The following is a 19,503-nucleotide window of genomic DNA, read 5'->3' as shown; positions in this document are numbered from 1 at the left end:
GAGTTCTAGAAGAGGTTGCGATTGCATTGACTTACAGAAGAAGCTTGATTTAATTTTATTGTATTCTTGTAATCATATTATTTGCTGTTCAAATAAATATCCCTTTCAGTAAATTCTTAAAGATGATAAGAGCTTAAATAATCAAGAAAGCATGTCAACATGCAGCCCAGAAGACAGTTTCTCTAGACTAGCTGCATTGAAATCCTCCAGCAGCGGCCATTGACGCCTGTGAAAATTCTCAACGCCCTAAAGGCATGGACCTCTCCAGTCACATACACACACCACATTGAACAACATCTGTCCATTGGGCCATCCAATCACATTGCTAAAACTCTTCTCTCTCCTCTGCTGCTGGTGTTTCCCTTCCCTCCTTGTCTTTTTCAATGTAGCACTCAGCCATCTCTGACCCATTAATAGCTGTGTGCCTGTTGTTTTCTCTTGCCCCATTACTTGTGAATAGAGAAGCAACATTTGTCAGATGTCTTGCAACAGTTCAGAGGTTCAGGATTCAAGGCTAGGAATGGTGGTCCTAGAAACCTATCACTGTAGCCTTTTCTCAAGTAATCTGCACACATTGGCTGGTGTCACACTGGATAGCTTCAGTCTCTGTGCATCAGCCCTCCCTATTTCTCGATCTCCATGTGATTTGCTCAAGGTGAACGTGAGCTCCATACATGTAAATGCATAAGATCTGTAATCAAGATCATACCTGATTTTCAATTCAGTTGCTTCTAGGACTAATGAGTGAGTGATACAGAGTGTACATCTGTCCCAGATCCAGAGCCAGTAGGTGGGGAGCAGACTCTAAGCTTTCTTTCATTTTTTTTTAAATGTCTAGCTCCTTTAAAATGAAAGTTACAAAGCAAAATGTGCAAGCACACACTTGTGAGATATGAGCTTGCCTTTCAGTGATTTTAGCCAATAAGTAAAGTGAGCGCTGTGGTTGATGACTGCTGGAGAGAAATTTAGACATGAAAGGGGAGACAGAAAAATAGCTCCAAAATAAGCCAGGAAGCCCTCTCTGCATTATCAAGAGAAGGAACTTCCTGGGTCATTTTGAAGCTGTGTAGGGGTTAGTCTTGGTGCATGTGTTTCTCTCTCTCAATTCAAGACAATGGAAGAGGTCTGCTTGGTTCATTCTGAAGCTTTTTTCATTTTACATGGCAGAAATGTGATTTGTTTCCCAGATACAATAAGTGAGAAAGCCAGTATTTTAATGTAGCTGTCACATGGCAATAGCATGCCTACCCAAAAGCAAAACACAGCAGCAAAGACATGCTCTGTCTCACTCAAGTATAAAGGTAAAGGGTAAAGGAACCCCTGACCATTATGTCCAGTCATGGCTGACTCTGGGGTTGCGGCGCTCATCTCGCTTTATTGGCCGAGGGAGCCGGCGTACAGCTTCCGGGTCATCTGGCCAGCATGACTAAACCGCTTCTGGCGAACCAGAGCAGCGCGCAGAAACGCCGTTTACCTTCCCGCTGGAGCGGTACTTATTTATCTACTTGCACTTTGACATGCTTTCGAACTGCTAGGTTGGCAGGTATAATTGCATGCAAAAAAGTGTCCTTTTTCTGAGTATGTAAAGTCTTTTCTCTCCCCACCAAACATTTAGTGACCACATGGAGATTATGTGAGAAGAACATCCAAGTCTCCATTACTTTTTTAAGAAAAATTAACATACATTAGAAGTTATGAGATCTTATGATCACACACCACTAGGATATTCTAACGCTTTCCCCCGTTTCTTCTGCAGCTGTGGACAGAGTCAAAGAGTCACCTCCAGAGTCGCAGAACAACCTCTGGATTATTGTTGGCGTTGCAGTCCCAGTAGCTGTGGTGCTTCTGATCATCATCATTTTATACTGGAAGCTCTGCCGCTCTGATAAGCTGGAATTTCAGCCAGACACCATGAGCAACATTCAGCAAAGACAGAAGGTAATGGCGCCAGACATGGGTGAGAACGTCCTGGGGAAACTAGAGTTACCAAGGCTGTTGGGCAACAGATTGGAGGGGAGATTCCTCTCATGTATTACCTCAGGACAAACTCTTCTTTGGGGAATTGAAGGATGCTCCCCATGACCAGGGAACCCCGTCAACATCATTTTGAAACTTTATGTCACTAAAATATTGAAATATATTTCCCCATATGATACTTTTGAGAGAGCGAGAGAACAACTGTTGTTCGACTTGGTTGTCATGGTTGATAAATAAGATAAGTTCGGCTTTATAGACTATATATCTCTTGTCGGCCTCCATGTCTGAGAGGAAAAACTGGATTAGGGTGATACCTTTTTATTGAGTATCCGTTTGTTAGTGTGTGAGTTACTGAGACCAGAAGCCACTTCTGAGGAAATATTTCTGACACAGCTGTTTAGACTGTTGGGCGAATTGGAAAAAATATGTGTACAAAACAGATATACACCTGGCTTACGGGTTATGTTTTAATGTCTCCATGTATGTTTATTCCGTTTTCCAACAATTTAAGAACAGGCGGAAATATCGACAAGGTGGTCAGCATGGCGTATATGTGGCAGGGGGTGGGTCCCAGCATTTTACACTATCCGTACTGCATGTATTCATGTCCCCCAATTTTTCAAATTATTTCTATCCATTGTGATAGAATTCTCTTGGTCTCCAAAGTAGGTAAAAATGGGTTTTGGCTTCGCGCCCTTAAATGCATTCTGACTAACAGATAAGAACTGCAGGATATTTTGTTGCAGAGATGTTTTAGCCGAAGGTCGGTGAGACTGTGAGCTACACCTCCTCCAGCAAAAATAACAACAACAATAAGGTTCCAGACAGGAATGAAACTAAAAAGTCTCACCCAACAGCCTATTAGTGAAATTATTATTTATTTTGTCATGACTGATAGAAAGCTTAAAAGGAAGAAAAAGAATACAGACACATAACAAACTCAGTACTACTAATGTGTATTAAGAAGGTTTTAAACTGTTTCCAGAAGGAAGAAAATTTGTCATAATTGCTGAATGGGGTTGTGAGTTTCTGCTCCTAGTCTTTCTCCTAGTATTGATTGATTGATTGATTGATTGATTGCATTGATTGCATTTATAACTTGCCTTTCTCGCCAAGGCACTCAAGATGGTTCTCCCCTTCCTTATTTCATCCCTATAACAACCATGTGAGGTAGGTTAGGCTGAGAGCCAGTGCGTGGCCCAAGATCACCCAGTGAGCTTCATGGCCAAGTGAGGATTCGAACCATGGTCGCCCAGGTCCTAGTCTAATACTCTAAGCACCACACCACAACACGCAACACTGTGGTTGGAGACGTTAACTGCATACAGCAGTGGCAGGACTGCATGGTATAGCGGCACAGTCCAATACCTACCACACGAGCCCTGGGCCACAATGATGTGAATGTGATTGCAACGTACAGCCGTGTGGCAGAAGCTACAGCTATTTAGGCTGTGTTAGGCAAACATTCTGGGCAGTTCCCCACCCTGGTTGCGGAGAATAGATCCAAGCACTGACCACAGTACTCATGATTGTCAGGTCTTTGTGTGAGTGGCAGTCATAACATCACAGTCTTCTTGTGCCCAGAGACTGGTAGGCAGCAGGAGTCCTGTGCTGTGTGCCGTACTCTCTGCTGGCCTTAATTAATCATGTGAAAGATGAGAGAGGTAGAAAGTGTTTACTGTTGTGAAGTCACCAGAACAAATGAACGACAGCCCGCACTTCTCTCTTCGTTGTTGAGTCTGAATGGTGGAATCGAGGTCAGTCACAGTTATAACCTTAGACGAACTTCTGAACCAGTGACTTCTGTGTTCTCTGCTTTCCTTTGTCTGTGTTGATAATTCAAGGCAGAATTCCGCCTGGGAGAGGCAGGTGTACGGTTTGAGTTCTAAATGCCATCACGTATTGAAACCACTTGCAGTGCTTTGGATAAGGGCTTTAAAAAATAAATAAAAAGAAGTAGCTCCTTTAAATGCAAACTACAGAATTCACCTAGGAATCTTTGAGTTGAATACATGTGTTACATGCATTAAGACCATAGTGCCAGTCCTGTAAACAAGTGGAAAGGGGACATCCTGATCAATTTGAAGGTGTTTGTGATACCTGCAAATTATAGCATAAATGAAATCGCACAAATAGATAAATTTCCGTCTTCATATATACCTGTCTGAAGCAGGGACTTGCACATCTTTTCCAGGAGATTTGTGTGTTGGAATCAGAACTGCAATGCAGGAACCTCAGCTAAAGCATCCATGACCGATAGCCATCCAATTTCTGCTTTAAACCTCCAAGAAAGGGAGTCCACAATCTCCCGAGGGAGACCATTCCACTGTTGAACAGCTCTTACTGTCAGAAAGTTCTTCCTGATTTTAGTCAGAATCTCCTTTCTTGTAACTTGAAGCCATTGGTTTGAGTCCTACCCTCCTAAGCAGGAGAAAACAAGCTGGCTCCATCTTCCTTGTGAGATATTTGAAGATGGCTATCATATCTCCTCTCAGTCTCCTCTTTTCCGAGCTAAACATGCCCAGCTCCTTCAACCGTTCCTCATAAGGCTTAGATTTAGGAAGGAGATCCCACTCTTCCTGTATTATCATCAGTGTCCAAAGCCACTTCCAGTCCGATCCCCAAAGTACTCTGTCAACTCAGGCTTCAAGAAAATTGGTTCCTCCTGGAACAATATACTATTTTAGGCTTAGGTTCACTAACTGCTAACGGCTTTTCATGCTTCAGAGCTCTTTCGCATTTACAAATGGACCAGAAACAGTTGAATCAGCTTGGTTCATTTTTCACTCTTTTATTCTTTCTTGCTGTGGAATGCTATATACTTTTTTCTCCTTTCCTTCAGTTCATCTGTAAAATTCTTCATTTGGATATTAGCATAAACTTGTGGCTTTTTCTATAAGTGTAGACTCTGTGAGCTGTAGAACGTGAGTATTAAACATGAAGAACCTTGAAGAGTCACAATATTCTCTCATAAATTAAAAAGGACCATAAAGGCCTAACTATTGTCCCCCTAACCCTTAACATTCATATTGAGTAAAATACAATAATTCATGTCATAGACTTTCTCTGGCATAGTGCAAAAGGAGCCAGTGTCTTCAACAGCTACCTTCATGTAGCCTATAACGAATCTATTTGTAGGTAGGTGGAACAGTATAATAAAACTAGCTGTGAGTTTCTGACATGGGTGCTTTGAAAGGTGGATAAATCTCAGCCCTTACTGCTCCAGTAGATTCTGAGACACAGCAGCCTTTTTAGCTCAAAGAGCTACGTAAAATATTAAAGATCCACTCTGTAAGTCACCATGCATTTTAAGAACTTCACCTTGATGTGATCTGTTTTGTCATGTTGGATAAGGATTTCATTTCCTTGAGAAATAAAATTAAATCAGTGGTGACATTTATAAATCACTTCAGTTTTTGCCTCTCCTATTTTCAGCGTGGAAATATGTCATTTCCTTAACTAGATGAATATTCTTAAATGGCAACGGTGCGTGTGCATGTGCACGCACTCGCACACACACAAAAGTTTTCAGATGAAATGATTTTTTCTTAGTTGATGAAGCTTCATCCCAAATCAGTCACATTTGAGAATTGCCAATATGATATGCTGATATGCAGACATGACTCTGTATCAGGGCTGAGCAACCCACCCCCTGGCTCCCATCCAACACAGAGACAGAGTCTCTTACTTGTAATTAAGAATGAGATCTTTAGTCAGGCAAGCAACGGCCCAGGCTTGGCAGGAGGCGCAGTGTTCAGGAGTGACGATTTAGGAGTCCGAGAGCAAGGCAAGAAGTTCAGAAATGGACAGAAGCAATGGAGATGTCTCAACAAGTTTCCCTGTCTCTCCTACCAAGCTTTTAAAGATTAGGTGTAGTGTGGTCACTCACAGTACTTGCCTTGCAGGAAAAACGAGATTGCAAGGGTGTAATCCATTGCGGCAGGTGGGTCTGTGAAGGTGGGATCTGGTTCTAGGCTGTTCTGGCTCTAGTTCAGTTGCTGTTCACTCACCCCTGATGGCTGATCAGACCCTCCCCAGCTTCCACTGAGGCTCTATGCTGTGGAAGAAGGTTGGCATCCCTGCTCCCACTTCCAAAGTGGTTGAAGTTGGGGTGGAAAGTGGAGATCCCCTCCTTCTAACCCAGGTTCTCACACTTCAGTCAGTCCTTCCCCCTCTGTTTCTTCTTCCTCAATGAAAGTTGACGCTGGTGGTGCTATAGCCCTCATGGCACCCACAGCCCACGGCCTGTCCTTCAGGGTACTTGTTGGAATCCTTCCTTTCCTTCCTAAGCCATTTTCCAACTTTCATGATTGATTGAATGAATGCATTTGAACTGTAGGGTTTATTTACAAGTGAAAATGCATAGGATTGTGGCACAAGTGAGATTTTTGTATCTTGACCAAAGACTCAACATTGTGCTTCATGGTAAAATATATTCCTTTGCAGATGCAGCTAGGAATGCAAAGACGTAGATATTTTGTTATTTATTTGTCCTTTATCCTTCTCTCTGTTGCCTTGACGAATAGCAGCATGCATCTATTATCACACTTTGAAGATCAGGCTGGGATATAAAGTCTGCGGCTGAGTTTCTGCTGACCCTAAACTGAAGTCATTTCCGCACAAGTGCTTTGCTTATTGGCTTTTAATTTCCTACAGATTTTTTAAAAGACAACTGGATTCAAAGCATTTCTTAAAGCTCCGTTTTGTGGGTGGGTGTGTTTCCTATTTCCCACCACCACCAGTTTTCCAGAACTGTGTACACTAGCATTTTTGCCAGGTCATAATTCACCAAGACGTTTTTACAGGGTCTCCAGAGCTGCTCACAGATTAGCTGCCAAAGCTGAAATATTATTATTCCTGGGATCAGATATGGGTCCTTACTCATTAAGCAGTGTGCTTTGGCAGTTTCCATATCAGTTTGTACATATCCTAAGCAGAACAAAAGGGCATTTTGCACGTGGGAGTGCGTATATAAATAATACTTGCGTTGATAGCACATGTTCATTTACCTATATCTACAGGAAAATAAGTAAATTATCTTACTCAGTTATTGCCTATGTATTGTACCAATACTTGAGTACAGGATTAATATATATTAATCCTGCTTTTCCTTTACACAAAGGTGTTGTTACTCAAAGCAGCGAACAAAAATAAGAACTTTATTATTATTATTATTATTATTATTATTATTATTTATTAGATTTATAACCCGCCCTTCATCAAAAGATCTCTGGGCGTCTCGCAAGATGAAAACACAAATAAATAGTTAAAACAAAAAGAACAAAACAGTAGCACAAACATATTTAAAAGGCTGTAGAATATTAATTAGCCAAAGGCCTGGTTGAAGGAACAAAAAGAACGGCAGTAGTCTTAACTGCTAAAACAGAGGTTATTGCCTGGGCTAAACTGATCAAGCTGAATGATCACAGCTGTTTTATCATCTAAAGCTGGTTAAAGATGCTCCCAAACCATGAGGCCATCTGGAAGTCCAATGACAAACCTGAATGCAGGAGAAACTCCAGACTATGTACCTGCTCCATGGTAGGCAATTGACCCAACTTCTCAGATACAAGAACCACAAACCTACAGAGCCTCTTGCCTTGCCAGGATTCAAGCTCAGTTTATTTTCCCTCTCCCCTCTTCCAGCCCACCATGGCACCCAGGCACCAGTCCAGTGTTTGCACAGCCGCTCCTGCGAGAAGCAAAACCAGTTAATAGGGAAGAGAAGATGAAGCTCAGTAGCCTGATCCAGTCTGAAGGGAAACCAGAAGTAGGCTGTAAGCTTTCAAAGCAGCAGATGAGTTTGAAAACAGTGATGGCATTCAGAAGTTCTCAGGGTGCTGTGGTCAGAGCCATATGTACCAATGGCACCCCCAGTTCTCCAGTTAAAATGCAACTTAAAATGCAGCCTCATTTTAAAAGTAGCCGATAAATCAAGACCATAAGGGGAGGAAAACATAAGGTTCAGACTGAGTCCAAAACAAAGGCCAGGTGGAACAGCTCTGTCTTGCAGGCCCTGCGGAAAGATGTCAAGTCCCGCAGGGCCCTAGTCTCTTGTGACAGAGCGTTCCACCAAGTCTGAAAAGGCCCTGGCCCTAGTTGAGACCAATCTAACCACCTTGTGACCTGGGACCTCCAAAATGTTATTTGTGGACCTTAAGGTCCTCCGCGGGGCATACCAGGAGAGGCGGTCCCATATGTACGTGGGTCCTAGGCTGCATAGGGCTTTAAAGGTCAAAATCAGAATCTTAAACCTGTGTGCTATTTGCACATAGACTCACAGAATGGCAGAGTTGGAAGGGGACCGCGAGGGTCATGTAGTCCAACTCCCTGCAATGCAGGAATCTTTTGCCCAACGTGGGGCTTGAACCCACGATCCTTAGATTAAGAGTCTCATGTGCTACCAACTGAGCTTGTTCCCTGCTTGTTCGCTTCCCGTAGGCATCTGCATGGCCACTGACCCTGCAGGCCATTCTTATGGGAGGAAGAAACGGATTGGAATCTGTGGGTTCCAAGCAGAAGAACTTGACAATGCAATGTTTTGCCACGGCCCTCACTTCTGTTATTTATCACATGTTTATCTTGCCCTCCAAAAAAGGTTAGGGTAGTGTATACGGGTTCCTGCCTCTTTACCCTCACGCCAAGCCTGTGAAATAGAATAGCATGATTCTCTCAAAGTTTCTTGGTGTTTAAGTGGCAATTCAAATTCAGGTCTCTCTGTCTTAGTTGAACACATTAACAATCACAAAGCATTGGTCTTTTCTTTCTTTCTTTCTTTTTTTAATAAAAGCAATGAAGGGATTGGGTATAACAGACAAGATGATTTTTATCATCAAAATTGCAAGTTTCCCAGAATCAAGTCAGGAAATTGTGGGTGTAAATTTGGAAACGCACACTTTGAATGTGACATAAATTAGTGTGAAAAGAGGAAGTGGAGGTAATGGCACATATTCATAGCAAACTGTGACCCACTGACAAGCATGACGGATGTATCAGCATGGTGGGGCGCATCTTAGGATATGCAGAAGTACATTTAAAAAAAACAAACATAAAAGGGCAACCTCCCACAAGGAAAACAAACCCAGTGAACAACAACAACAACAATTATTATTATTATTATTTATTATTTATACCGCGCCCATCTGGCTGGGTTTCCTCAGCCACTCTGGGCGGCTTCCAACAAAATATTAAAATACAGTAATCCATCAAACATTAAAAGCTTCCCTAAATAGGGCTGCCTTCAGATGTGTTCTAAAAGTCTGGTAGTTATTGTTCTCTTTGACATCTGGTGTGGGGGGGTGTTCCACAGAGCAGGTGCCACTACCGAGAAGGCCCTCTGCCTGGTTCCCTGTAGCTTTGCTTCTCGCAATGAGGGAACCTCCAGAAGGCCCTTGGAGCTGGACCTCAGTGTCCGGGCTGAACAATGGGGGTGGAGACGCTCCTTCAGATATACTGGGCCGAGGCCGTTTAGAGCTTTAAAGGTCAGCACCAACACTTTGAATTGTGCTTTGAAACGTACTGGGAGCCAATGTAGGTCTTTCAAGACCGGTCTTATGTGGTCTTGGCAGCCGCTCCCAGTCACCAGTCTAGCTGCCGCATTCTGGATTAGTTGTAGTTTCCGGGTCACGTTCAAAGGTGAACGCATTGCAGTAGTCCAAGCGAGAGATAACCAGAGCATGCACCACTCTGGCGAGACAGTCCGCGGGCAGATAGGGTCTCAGCCTGCGTACCTGATGGAGCTGGTAAACAGCTGCCCTGGACACAAAATTGACCTGCGCCTCCATGGACAGCTGCGAGTCCAAAATGACTCCCAGGCTGCGCACCTGGTCCTTCAGGGGCACAGTTACCCCATTTAGGACCAGGGAGTCCTCCACACCAGCCTGCCTCCTGTCCCCCCAAAACGGTACTTCTGTCTTGTCAGGAGTCAACCTCAATCTGTTAGCTGCCATCCATAACGACTGAGCATGCTTAGTGCTCCCACAGTGTCGGCTGGAAAAGAAGAATGGGAAATTGGGATGGGGAAGAGTAAATTGACTTTTTTAAGTCCCCAAGACAGGAGTGAGAAATCTGTGGCTCTCAAGATGCAGCTCCCATATAACTCCAATCATTCCTGGCCACTGGCTATGCTGGCTGGGGCTGATGGGAGTTAGAAATCCAACAACAGGCCACAGGTTCTCCACCATTTCCCTAAGAGCTTATAATATCCCACAGGAAAATATGCCTGGCTGGCTGGGATCCTGAAGTGGAGCACTCCTGTTAAGGGATGGAGAGCCACTGCAACATTTTGTTGCAGGGTCCTACTTGTGTCTGTACTATTGACCCGAAAGCCTGATTGCATTAGCTGTCTGCATAATATGCAAGGAAGTAGACAGAAAGCATATTTGCCTTTAATGCTTATTATCCCCATCTGCTGGCTCAGATTGAGAGTGCAGCTTTCTCCAACCTGTTATGCAATACAGACAAGGTAGGGGGAACACCATACTGTTCAGCACTAAGCAACTCGTTTTGTTTAATGTTGTGTGGCTGAAAAAAATAAAGATTCCATGCTATTTTTCATAAACATAACTAATAGAACACATGAATGACATTTCTGTTTATTTGATTTATGTGTACACGTTTGCATTTCTGGAAATCTCAGGTTTGCATTAAGAACGACACCCCACCCCCCCGTTAATTGAATAAATGAGAATGAACTGTTTTTGCACTCTTGCACTCTAAGGCACAGTTTGTTAATCATGAACATGCTTCCCACATTGTGTGCGGCTTCCCTCACCCGTCTGGGTGCTGCATGTGGCACAGCAACACCATAGTCTGGTTTGCTGTGACGGGTCAACCCGGATCGTGGTTTGTTTATGTGATGTTCCTGGGGTCCCCTACAATGTCCTGTCCTCAGGTGGTCACAAAGGTCAGTCCCACAGCTACTCTGCTGTGCCCAGACATCTCTTAAAATACCTAATAACACCACGTAAGTGACTTTATAGAGAGCTGTAGGGCTCTCCCTTTATATTCTTACTCAAATACATCTACATAAGACATTGTGGTGAAATAGGCTTATCTTACCATCTACCTTGACCAGAACACTATGTTATAATGTAAACATATATCTTACAAAAGAACGTAGTATATACAGAGTTTAAAGCTTTCTACGTAGATTTCCATTGCCTCTCACTTTGTCTCTCACAACCACTCCTCACCCCAACTGCCTTTTTTTTTTAAACTGGTAGTTTCTACCTGCCACTCACTTTAACTCTGCCCTTCTTTCCAGTCTATAGGATGCGGGTGGTGCTGTGGTCTAAACCACTGAGTCTTTTGGAGAGCCAGTGTGGTGTAGTGGTTAGGAGCGGTAGACTCATAATCTGGTGAACTGGGTTCGCGTCTCCGCTCCTCCACATGCAGCTGCTGGGTGACCTTGGGCCAGTCACACTTCTTTGAAGTCTCTCAGCCCCACTCACCTCACAGAGTGTTTGTTGTGGGGGAGGAAGGGGAAGGAGAATGTTAGCCGCTTTGAGACTCCTTAAAGGGAGTGAAAGGCGGGATATCAAATCCAAACTCTTCTTCTTCTTGCCGATCAGAAGGTCAGCAGTTTGAATCTGCACGACAGGGTGGGCTCCCATTGCTCTGTCCCAGCTCCTGCCAACCTAGCAGTCCGAAAGCACACCAGTGCAAGTAGATAAATTGGTACTGCTGTGGCGGGAAGGTAAACGATGTTTCTGTGTGCTCTGGTTTCCGTCATGGTTTTCCATTGCCAGAAATAAGCCAGCAGTAAACCATGGCTTATTTTGGATTTACCACTGGTGTTTCAAACAAACCACAATCCGGGTTCATACAAGGCAGCATGCTGTGCTGTAAGGTCGCTTGTACCATGAACAGCATCCGTGGAGGCTGGGGGCTTGTTTGGGTTTAAGCTGTGGTTCAGAAGAAAGTGTAACTTAGTGTGATATGCAAACTAGTTCATTATGAGCAAATGGAAGGTGAGCCCAAAGCAGAAATGCGAAATTGCGGGAGGAGGCAATGGTGCCCAATGGCCTCTCAAGCCTCTGGGCATCTCTATAGCACCTACTCATATCTTCCTCCTTTCCCCATAATTTGCCTTATAGGGAACATGTTCTGCAGCTGTTTTTTTTTTTTGTGTGTGTGAGAGGTGCCTCTGGACATTGTAGACACACACTTTGTATTTCATTGTGGGGTTTGTCCCTTTTTTAGGGCTTTGCTTCTGGACACTGTTCAAAGAGGCGGTTCAGGACCTCTTTCACAAGATAGTGATTTTGGACAGCAGAAGTGGTTTAACTTTGTGTAACAAAAATCCAGATCACATCCACACTTTCAGGGTGTCTCTCCCCCCCCCCCCCCGTAGTTCATGTATTTCTGTTCTGTTTTCGTGGTATTATGTCATCCTGCAGGACTTACCAGCCAGATTTTAGTTTGCATGTTTTACCATGTTGGCTCATTATTATTTTTTGTCTTCCCTTTTTAATTTTTTTAACACTCTAGCTGCAAGCCCCCAGTGTGAAGGGCTTTGATTTTGCAAAGCAGCATTTAGGGCAGCACAACAAAGATGACATCCTGATCATACATGAGCCAACTCCTCTACCGGGACCAATTAAGGACACCACACCCTCCGAAAACGGTGACCTGCCGAGCCCCAAAGCAAAGATCTCTTCAAAGCCATCCAAGAATGTCCGACACAGAGGGAGGTCAGTTCAGTTGATGAGAAACTGCTTGGCATGGATTAAAGTTAATTAGTTATGGGGGATTATTTTTGCTTCATAAGGGCTTTTATTTCTCAGTTTGAATAGCCTTTGCTCAGGAAGTTGCCTTTTACATTAATCCACTAGGATTTGTGTCTCGTTCTTTTTTTAGGTTCTTCTCCTGCGCTTCTTAATTGTAGTGATTTTTCACTTAGAAGTATGAGATGAGCCAGGATAGGCAGTGGGCATGTGGGCACTAAATGTGATTGCACAGCTAAACTGTCTGATCTTTCTAGCCTTTACAACCTGGTGGGTAAACTGACAGAAGTCAATTCATAGCTAAAGTCCAAGGTGATTATTTCAATCCCTGCCTTGTTCACCTCTTAAATGCTCATTTCAATTCCAAATTGGATTTCTCATGGAGACCATAAGACTAGCAAGCCACAAAAGCCCCCTTTGTGCCATTAAGAGAAAGTGCTTCCTGGCCCCACCCCTGACGCCACCCCTGTGTGCTGGCTCAGCTCTTCCCCCCAAATGCCTGTGCTCTCAGGGTGGGTATCTGCTAAGGGTCACATGCGCTCAGCACATGTGCATGTTTAGCCAGTGCATGTTTAGCATGTGGGAGGGAGCTACAGTGAGCCCAGTTCCTAGAGGTTGGCTGCCTCTGTATATGGAGGGTCTATTTTAGTTTATGGATGGATTGATACTATTTATAGGCTTGCATACAACCAAAGTATAGCAGTGGCTTATATTATAAACAAGAACATGTTTTTTTAAAATAAAATAAAAATCACCACCACAGTAAAAATGCAACAACATAAATTAATAAAACAGAACTATAGAGTCAGAAAACAGAAAGCACTTTGAAAGCAGGCTGCATAACATTAAATCAGTTAAAAACACAATGCAGAGGAATAGAAACTTACAGAAGCTAAACAAGTCTTGTGTCTGGTCTTGTGTCTGAATGAGAAGCCACCTGAGAACACTTTGTGTACCACCTTAGGTTCTGTCATGGAAGAAAGGTAAAACCTAAACATGCAAAATAATTTTTTGCTATTTTAATTTTTGTTTGTTTGATGCCTGCAGAGTTTCCCCATCAGATGCTGACTCCACAGCAAGTGAGCAGTCCAGTGGCCGAGAAACAGGAGAAGGGCCTGCAAGACCACAGATAGGTGCAAATGAAGTGAAGCCACACAGAGTCAACAAGTCTGGTATGTTGCCTTCTCATGCACCACACTCTTCTTCCTGTCTCCATTCACACAGGTGTGCTAGGAATAGGGAATCTGCTGAGTCATTTGTCTGGGCGCAGCTTGAAATGCATCTATTATTATTATTTATATATACCACACGGCTAGAAGGCAAATTGACATCACAGAACAGAGAAATACGTTTAAATGATGCAGTTGAATAAAGCCACACTCAACGGACAGCTTACAGAGTATTAAGCCATGATGTCTGTACAATTGTGTGGTATTCTATCCCAGTGCTATAGTCATTCATATCTGATTCAGTCCTTAAAAACAACAACAAAATGCAGTCCCATTTCTCCAGAATGCAGGTGGTGATGGTGATAGGTGGTTTAAAGCAGTCACACCTCAAAAAAAAACAACCCCTGTGTATCTCACAGTGAAGCATCATGGAAGCATGCATTCATTCTGCATTGCTAGTGCACACTCATAAAAAAACCTGTGCCATTTGCTTTTTTAAACATTTGAATCAACTCCCTTTTGTAGAAATTTGGAAATTGATATACCTATGTTCTGTTTGGGAGCATCTGTCTCTCCTTCTGTCACTACTTGCTGAATTATAATGACACTGTTTTTATCTTTCTCTTGATGCTCCAGGAGTAAACCGAGTGGGTAAGTTTCCCCTAAAAATGTGCAATAAGCCTAAGATGAGAGAGTCTTAATTGTAAATGTGTGTGGAGAGGGTTTGGCTTTCAGTGCCTAATAGCTAGGGCTGGCTTTTGGATGTTTCCTCATGTTCTAGCCAATGGGAACCATTAAAGGCATCCCATCTGCCAGTAAAGGATAAACTAATTATATGCACATAGGAAGTTGCTTCCGTTTTACCTATTCTTGGCTGAAAGCGGCTCTCTTGTCTGTCACATCACTTGCTACCCAGCTATTCAACTGGAGACGACAGGAACTGAAACTCGGCCTTCTGCATGCAAAACATGGGCTCCGTTGCTGAACTGTTCCTCTCCCTTCTATGTGATACATGTTAATGGGTGTAATAGTTCCCCACTGTTCATAAACAAGGCCTATTTGAGAAGGGGAAAATAGAATGGGGTAGCCAGAAGTGATTGAACTGTTTTCCCACCTGGTATTTCCAAATGCTTCTTTCACCCCCTACAGAATTTCATGTGTGTGGTTACCTATTTCTAAAAAAGGCTTTGCTGTGCTCCTTAAAATGACAACAACAATTCTGGGGCATTGTTATATGCACATATTTAGCCCTTAAGCCACATCAAAGCGGGAAAGAACACAAGGCTCATTCATGTAAAACGTTTAGCATTATATTGTCCATCTCAGTTTAGCCTTTTCCAGCCTTTTTGAATCTCATCATCGTCTCAATTTGTCGAAGATTAAATGGGCTGTTCATTGAGAACTATCATGTGGCTTCTATAAGGAAAACCTTTTAAGCCTTGGAAAGTGCAGTGAAACTATTTTTGGCATAAGGAGCGATTCTGGCTGTAGTGGATAAACCTTCTAGGAATTAATTAACTTGTACTGTGTGCAGCGTTTGAACTGCCCTCTATTTGTCTTTCTCTGTGTATTTATTGTAGGCCCTTTTCCATCCACAAAATAGAAGAGCTTCTTGCTCTCAGCTCTCCTCTACCCCACACCACACTTAAACCTGTAGCTGCAAGGGTGATACAAACACAGAGAAACAGACAGACAGACAGACAGAGACAGAGAGATGTTGAAAGCACTGCAGAACTAGCTTCAAAATATTCCAGTAACAGTGTGAGTCGCCCAGAGGAAAACAAAGCCGTTTATTTTTTATTTTTAAGGGCCTTTCTAGACTGCTGTTGAGCCCTAAACAAGGGCCCCCAAATTGGTGTACAGTACAGGAAAACAAGAGAATCGTTGAACAATTCAAAACATTACAAGCAACATCTAAGCAAAGAATGAGCACAGAGAACAGAACAGTTATCTAAAGGCCTTGCCTGTCTTCTTACAATCTCTCTCTCTTTCTGTGTGTGTTTGTCACAACCCTGTACACTCATGTTATTAGTGTTGTGGTAATTTGTTTTTGTTCAGAAGGTGTAATTCAGATGGTGGGCCAATCTCTTGATGCCGAATTTCTTTTTGCAAAACCTCCCATTCTGTGGGGCTTGAAACAATATTTACTACCTTTCATTCATACTTTTAAAAATTCAGGCCCTCCGCAGATCAGCAATGGAACAGAGCAACACTCTTCAGCCTCCATCTTTGAGCATGTGGACAGAATGTCACGTTCCTCGGAGGTCAGCCGAAGGGTTCCTAGCAAGATCCAGTTGATTGCCATGCAGCCAATCGCAGCACCTCCGATTCAGAACCAGCCACTTGCTGACCGAGTAGCAGAGACCAACAAGATTAACAAGGAGGTAATCAATCCCTTCGGTAAACTGCTTTACAGCCTGTGAAAACGCCTTGCACTAAGAGCATCAATACACCATGGATATATAGAAAATATTGTTTTTACACCATACAAGTAAAGCACTCTTATGCATCTTCTAACAGTCATGGCTTCCCTCAAAGAACCAGGAAGCAATAGTTTCTTAAGGATGGTGAGACATCCCACAGAGCTACAGTTCCCAGCAGCCTTAATATATTACAGTCCCCAGGCTTTTTTTGAGGAAGTCATGACTCTTAAAGCAGCACAAGAGCATTTTAAATGTATGGTGTGGGTGTGAAATAAGAAAAGTCATTTAATAAAGATCTCTAGTTCCTCCCCTCCCCAACCCACTTAGAACTACAGATCCCAAGATTCCCTGAGGAAAGAGAATGACTGAATAGGTTCACTGAACCACAGTTCCCAGAACTGTTTGCTGCAAGCCATGATATACCTTTTGAGTGTCACCTGGAGTGTCTAGAGCTCAGCTGGGGAATCTCAGGGCTCACAGACCCTCCTCTTTCAAACCTGGGCACCTGTGTTTTAGTAATCCTACTCTTGAATGTGACCACAGCCTTACCTTGCTGAACTAAGCCATGCAAGTGTGTGGGTTCTTAGGGAAACAGGAGTGTGAACAGCAGAGGGAAGTAAGCTTCTTCCATTCTAATAGCAGTTTCTTCCATGCAACAATTCCTTAGCATAAATCCCAGTTCTGCAAGTGATGGTTGAAAGGGAAGGGCAGGAAAAGGAGATATTTATTATTGTGTGTGCCCGTGTTCAGTCAGGAGAAAGAGAGAGGGAACATTTGCCAGTCCCTACTAACAGCAGACAGAGAAATGTGAAGCGCAATAAACCCTCAGCAAGCCTTTGTCCAGACACTGATGAAAGGAGGAGATTAAAAATGGGGGAAGAGGGGAAATGGATGAACCTGGCCTCTCTGTATGCTTTGATTTTGCCTCCTTCCATTCTGCTTCCACTGGAGCAGATAATTCTGAATCTCTGCAGTGAAGATCATGTGACAAGTCAGTCAGTCCCAAAACAGACACAGGAGAATTAATTGCACCCCGAGAAGTCAGGTCTAGTGCAAAGTAGAGGTGTTTTCCTCCGAGTTGGATAGTTCTTACTGATATGCACTAAGAAAGGAAGTATTTTGAGTTGTGTCTCTTAATTCCCACCCATCCACCCCCCATTTCCGCTGTCAGAGGCAGTATATTTTATTTAAACAATTAGGCTTTAGTACAATTAAAATATATACAGCACATATTTAAAAAATCACATACACATTGCTACATTAAAAACGTCACAGCACCAGCCCTTTCCTTAAAAGTAAACCACCCTAACGGAGAAGAAAGTTCCAAAGGGCTGATTGCAGCAAGCAACTGATTCTGTAGGTTCACCCCATCTATATTTAAAAACAGGAAGAATAAGATTATAAGATAATAAAATAATAATAGAAATCGTTAAAAAGAATGAATGGCTTTAAATATAGTGGAAGACAAGGTTCATATTTCTACCAAACATACCAAATATTCGTGAATGTTGTCAAATAAACTCCTATTTAGTGGGAATGTGCCAACCATGAGATTGTTTGATCTAATTTTAATCCGTAAGCATGCATTCACACATGCATGCATGCACACCCACACATTTTTCACTGTGTAAGCTTCACCTATAACTGTAGTCTAGATCTCTTCTAATTTCCTTGCTGCTGGGCTTTTATGGCAACCTGCAGGAAGTATAATTTGCAGCTTGTCAAACATTTTTATTAGCATTGTGTGTTCCTCCCCTCTGTTTCTTAATTACCCATGCTGTGTTAATCATTATGCGGTATGTAAAAATTCTTCTACCTGGAATGAGTGTGAATGAATTGCAAGCTGGAGAATGAGATATTGAGGTGTAAGCTGGAGGTCCATTCAGCATTTTGCTTCCAAACTCTACACAGTCACTTTCCATCAAAGCAGAGAGAAGTTGTGCGTTCCAAAACATTTATGCTCCTCTCTTCCTTTTTTCAAGATACAGACAGCTCTGAGGCATAAATCTGAAATTGAGCATCATCGCAACAAGATCAGACTTCGAGCCAAGCGCAAAGGACACTATGAGTTTCCGATCGTGGATGATATGGTTATCATCGACACCAAAGAGCAGCAGAGAATGTACCGCAAGGCGCAGATGCAGATAGACAAGATCTTGGACCCTGGAGGCAATATGCCTACTGTCTTCATAGAACACAGAAAGAGGTAACAGCAACACAGAGACAGCCGGGGATGGAATTCTTTCTCTGTTAAATGTGAAAGTGTGCAAATGCTTGTCATAAAAGATAACAAGGTAGGCATGGAGATTAGACAGAACAGGAAGTCAACCACAGAATGCACATTTAACAAAAAATACGGTACTTTTTTATTGTAAACATTTAAAGGAAGTCAAATATAAAATGCTCATTTAAAACAGCATAATTAGCAAGAGGATAAAAGTATCATCATAAGCATAGAACATAGCTGCTACTGTGGCTTCCAGCCCTGCCAATGGCAGTTCATGGTGGGCGGCTGCTGTGGAAGTTCAGGTTCGAGGACCTGGGTCTGCGCTAAGAGACAGCCAAGGTGGTCTCTGGCCTCTTCAGCTGCCTCAGCTTTTGTAGCTGGAGTCAGTCAGGGCCCTGCTCTCCCAGGCCAGGTGGGAAAAGACCTACAAGGCTGGGAGCGGGTCTTCCAGGACTCATAGCCAGGATGGCCTCACAGCAAGACGTGATTGCAAAGGAACAGTAGGAAACAACCTCTAAGCTCCTGAATGTTCCTTTGCAACTGTGGCCTTACCTGTCCCACACCTAATGTCATGTAAGTGGCAGGTAAGTGACAGGCAGGTGTGGCTGGCTGAAAATGGCCCGTGGGCTAGTGGTTCCCCACCAATGTGCTACATGAGCAAACCTTCATAATGTAAGGTTTGCACACTCCACATTCCCCTCGCATCCTGAATCGGCAGGAGAAGGACATCTGAGTTTAGTTTCAGAATTTCAGCTTGACGTTATGTACAACTTAGGAATTCTCTTTAAAACATACTGGTTAACGCCCCCTCAGCACGCGACAAGCAAACAGGAGCTTAAAGACTAAGTAGGAGAATTAAAGCATTGCCACCCCCCCACTCACCACCCCCCTCTTTCCCCCCAGCCTATTACTGCATGCAACACTAATTTAGTCTCACAACAAATGATACTGATCTATAGAAAGCACAACTTGAAAAAAGA

The 19,503-nt window shown here is 43.1% G+C and overlaps 1 protein-coding gene across 5 annotated transcripts in view; it reads left to right on the top strand.

Annotated features, from left to right (window-relative positions):
* KIAA1549 overlaps window positions 1-19,503 on the top strand; it is a 101,233-nt gene that overhangs the window by 69,585 nt on the left and 12,145 nt on the right. For 2 of the 5 annotated variants that reach the window (XM_081023933.1, XM_081023929.1), the window contains exons 10-16: window positions 1,757-1,938; window positions 10,397-10,441; window positions 12,469-12,671; window positions 13,752-13,876; window positions 14,510-14,524; window positions 16,052-16,257; window positions 18,279-18,502. In XM_081023933.1, coding sequence (XP_080880059.1) covers window positions 1,757-1,938; window positions 10,397-10,441; window positions 12,469-12,671; window positions 13,752-13,876; window positions 14,510-14,524; window positions 16,052-16,257; window positions 18,279-18,502 — 1,000 coding nt within the window. The remainder of the gene's footprint in view (window positions 1-1,756; window positions 1,939-10,396; window positions 10,442-12,468; window positions 12,672-13,751; window positions 13,877-14,509; window positions 14,525-16,051; window positions 16,258-18,278; window positions 18,503-19,503) is intronic. The other 3 variants (XM_081023931.1, XM_081023930.1, XM_081023932.1) reach the window with 3 other exon arrangements.

The sequence above is a fragment of the Podarcis pityusensis genome, assembly GCF_964106645.2.
Source record: "Podarcis pityusensis genome assembly, chromosome: 10".
NCBI classification, from domain to species: domain Eukaryota; kingdom Metazoa; phylum Chordata; class Lepidosauria; order Squamata; family Lacertidae; genus Podarcis; species Podarcis pityusensis.
The sequence above is the reverse complement of the archived record's forward strand: the minus strand, read 5'-3'. Positions and strand labels throughout refer to the sequence as shown.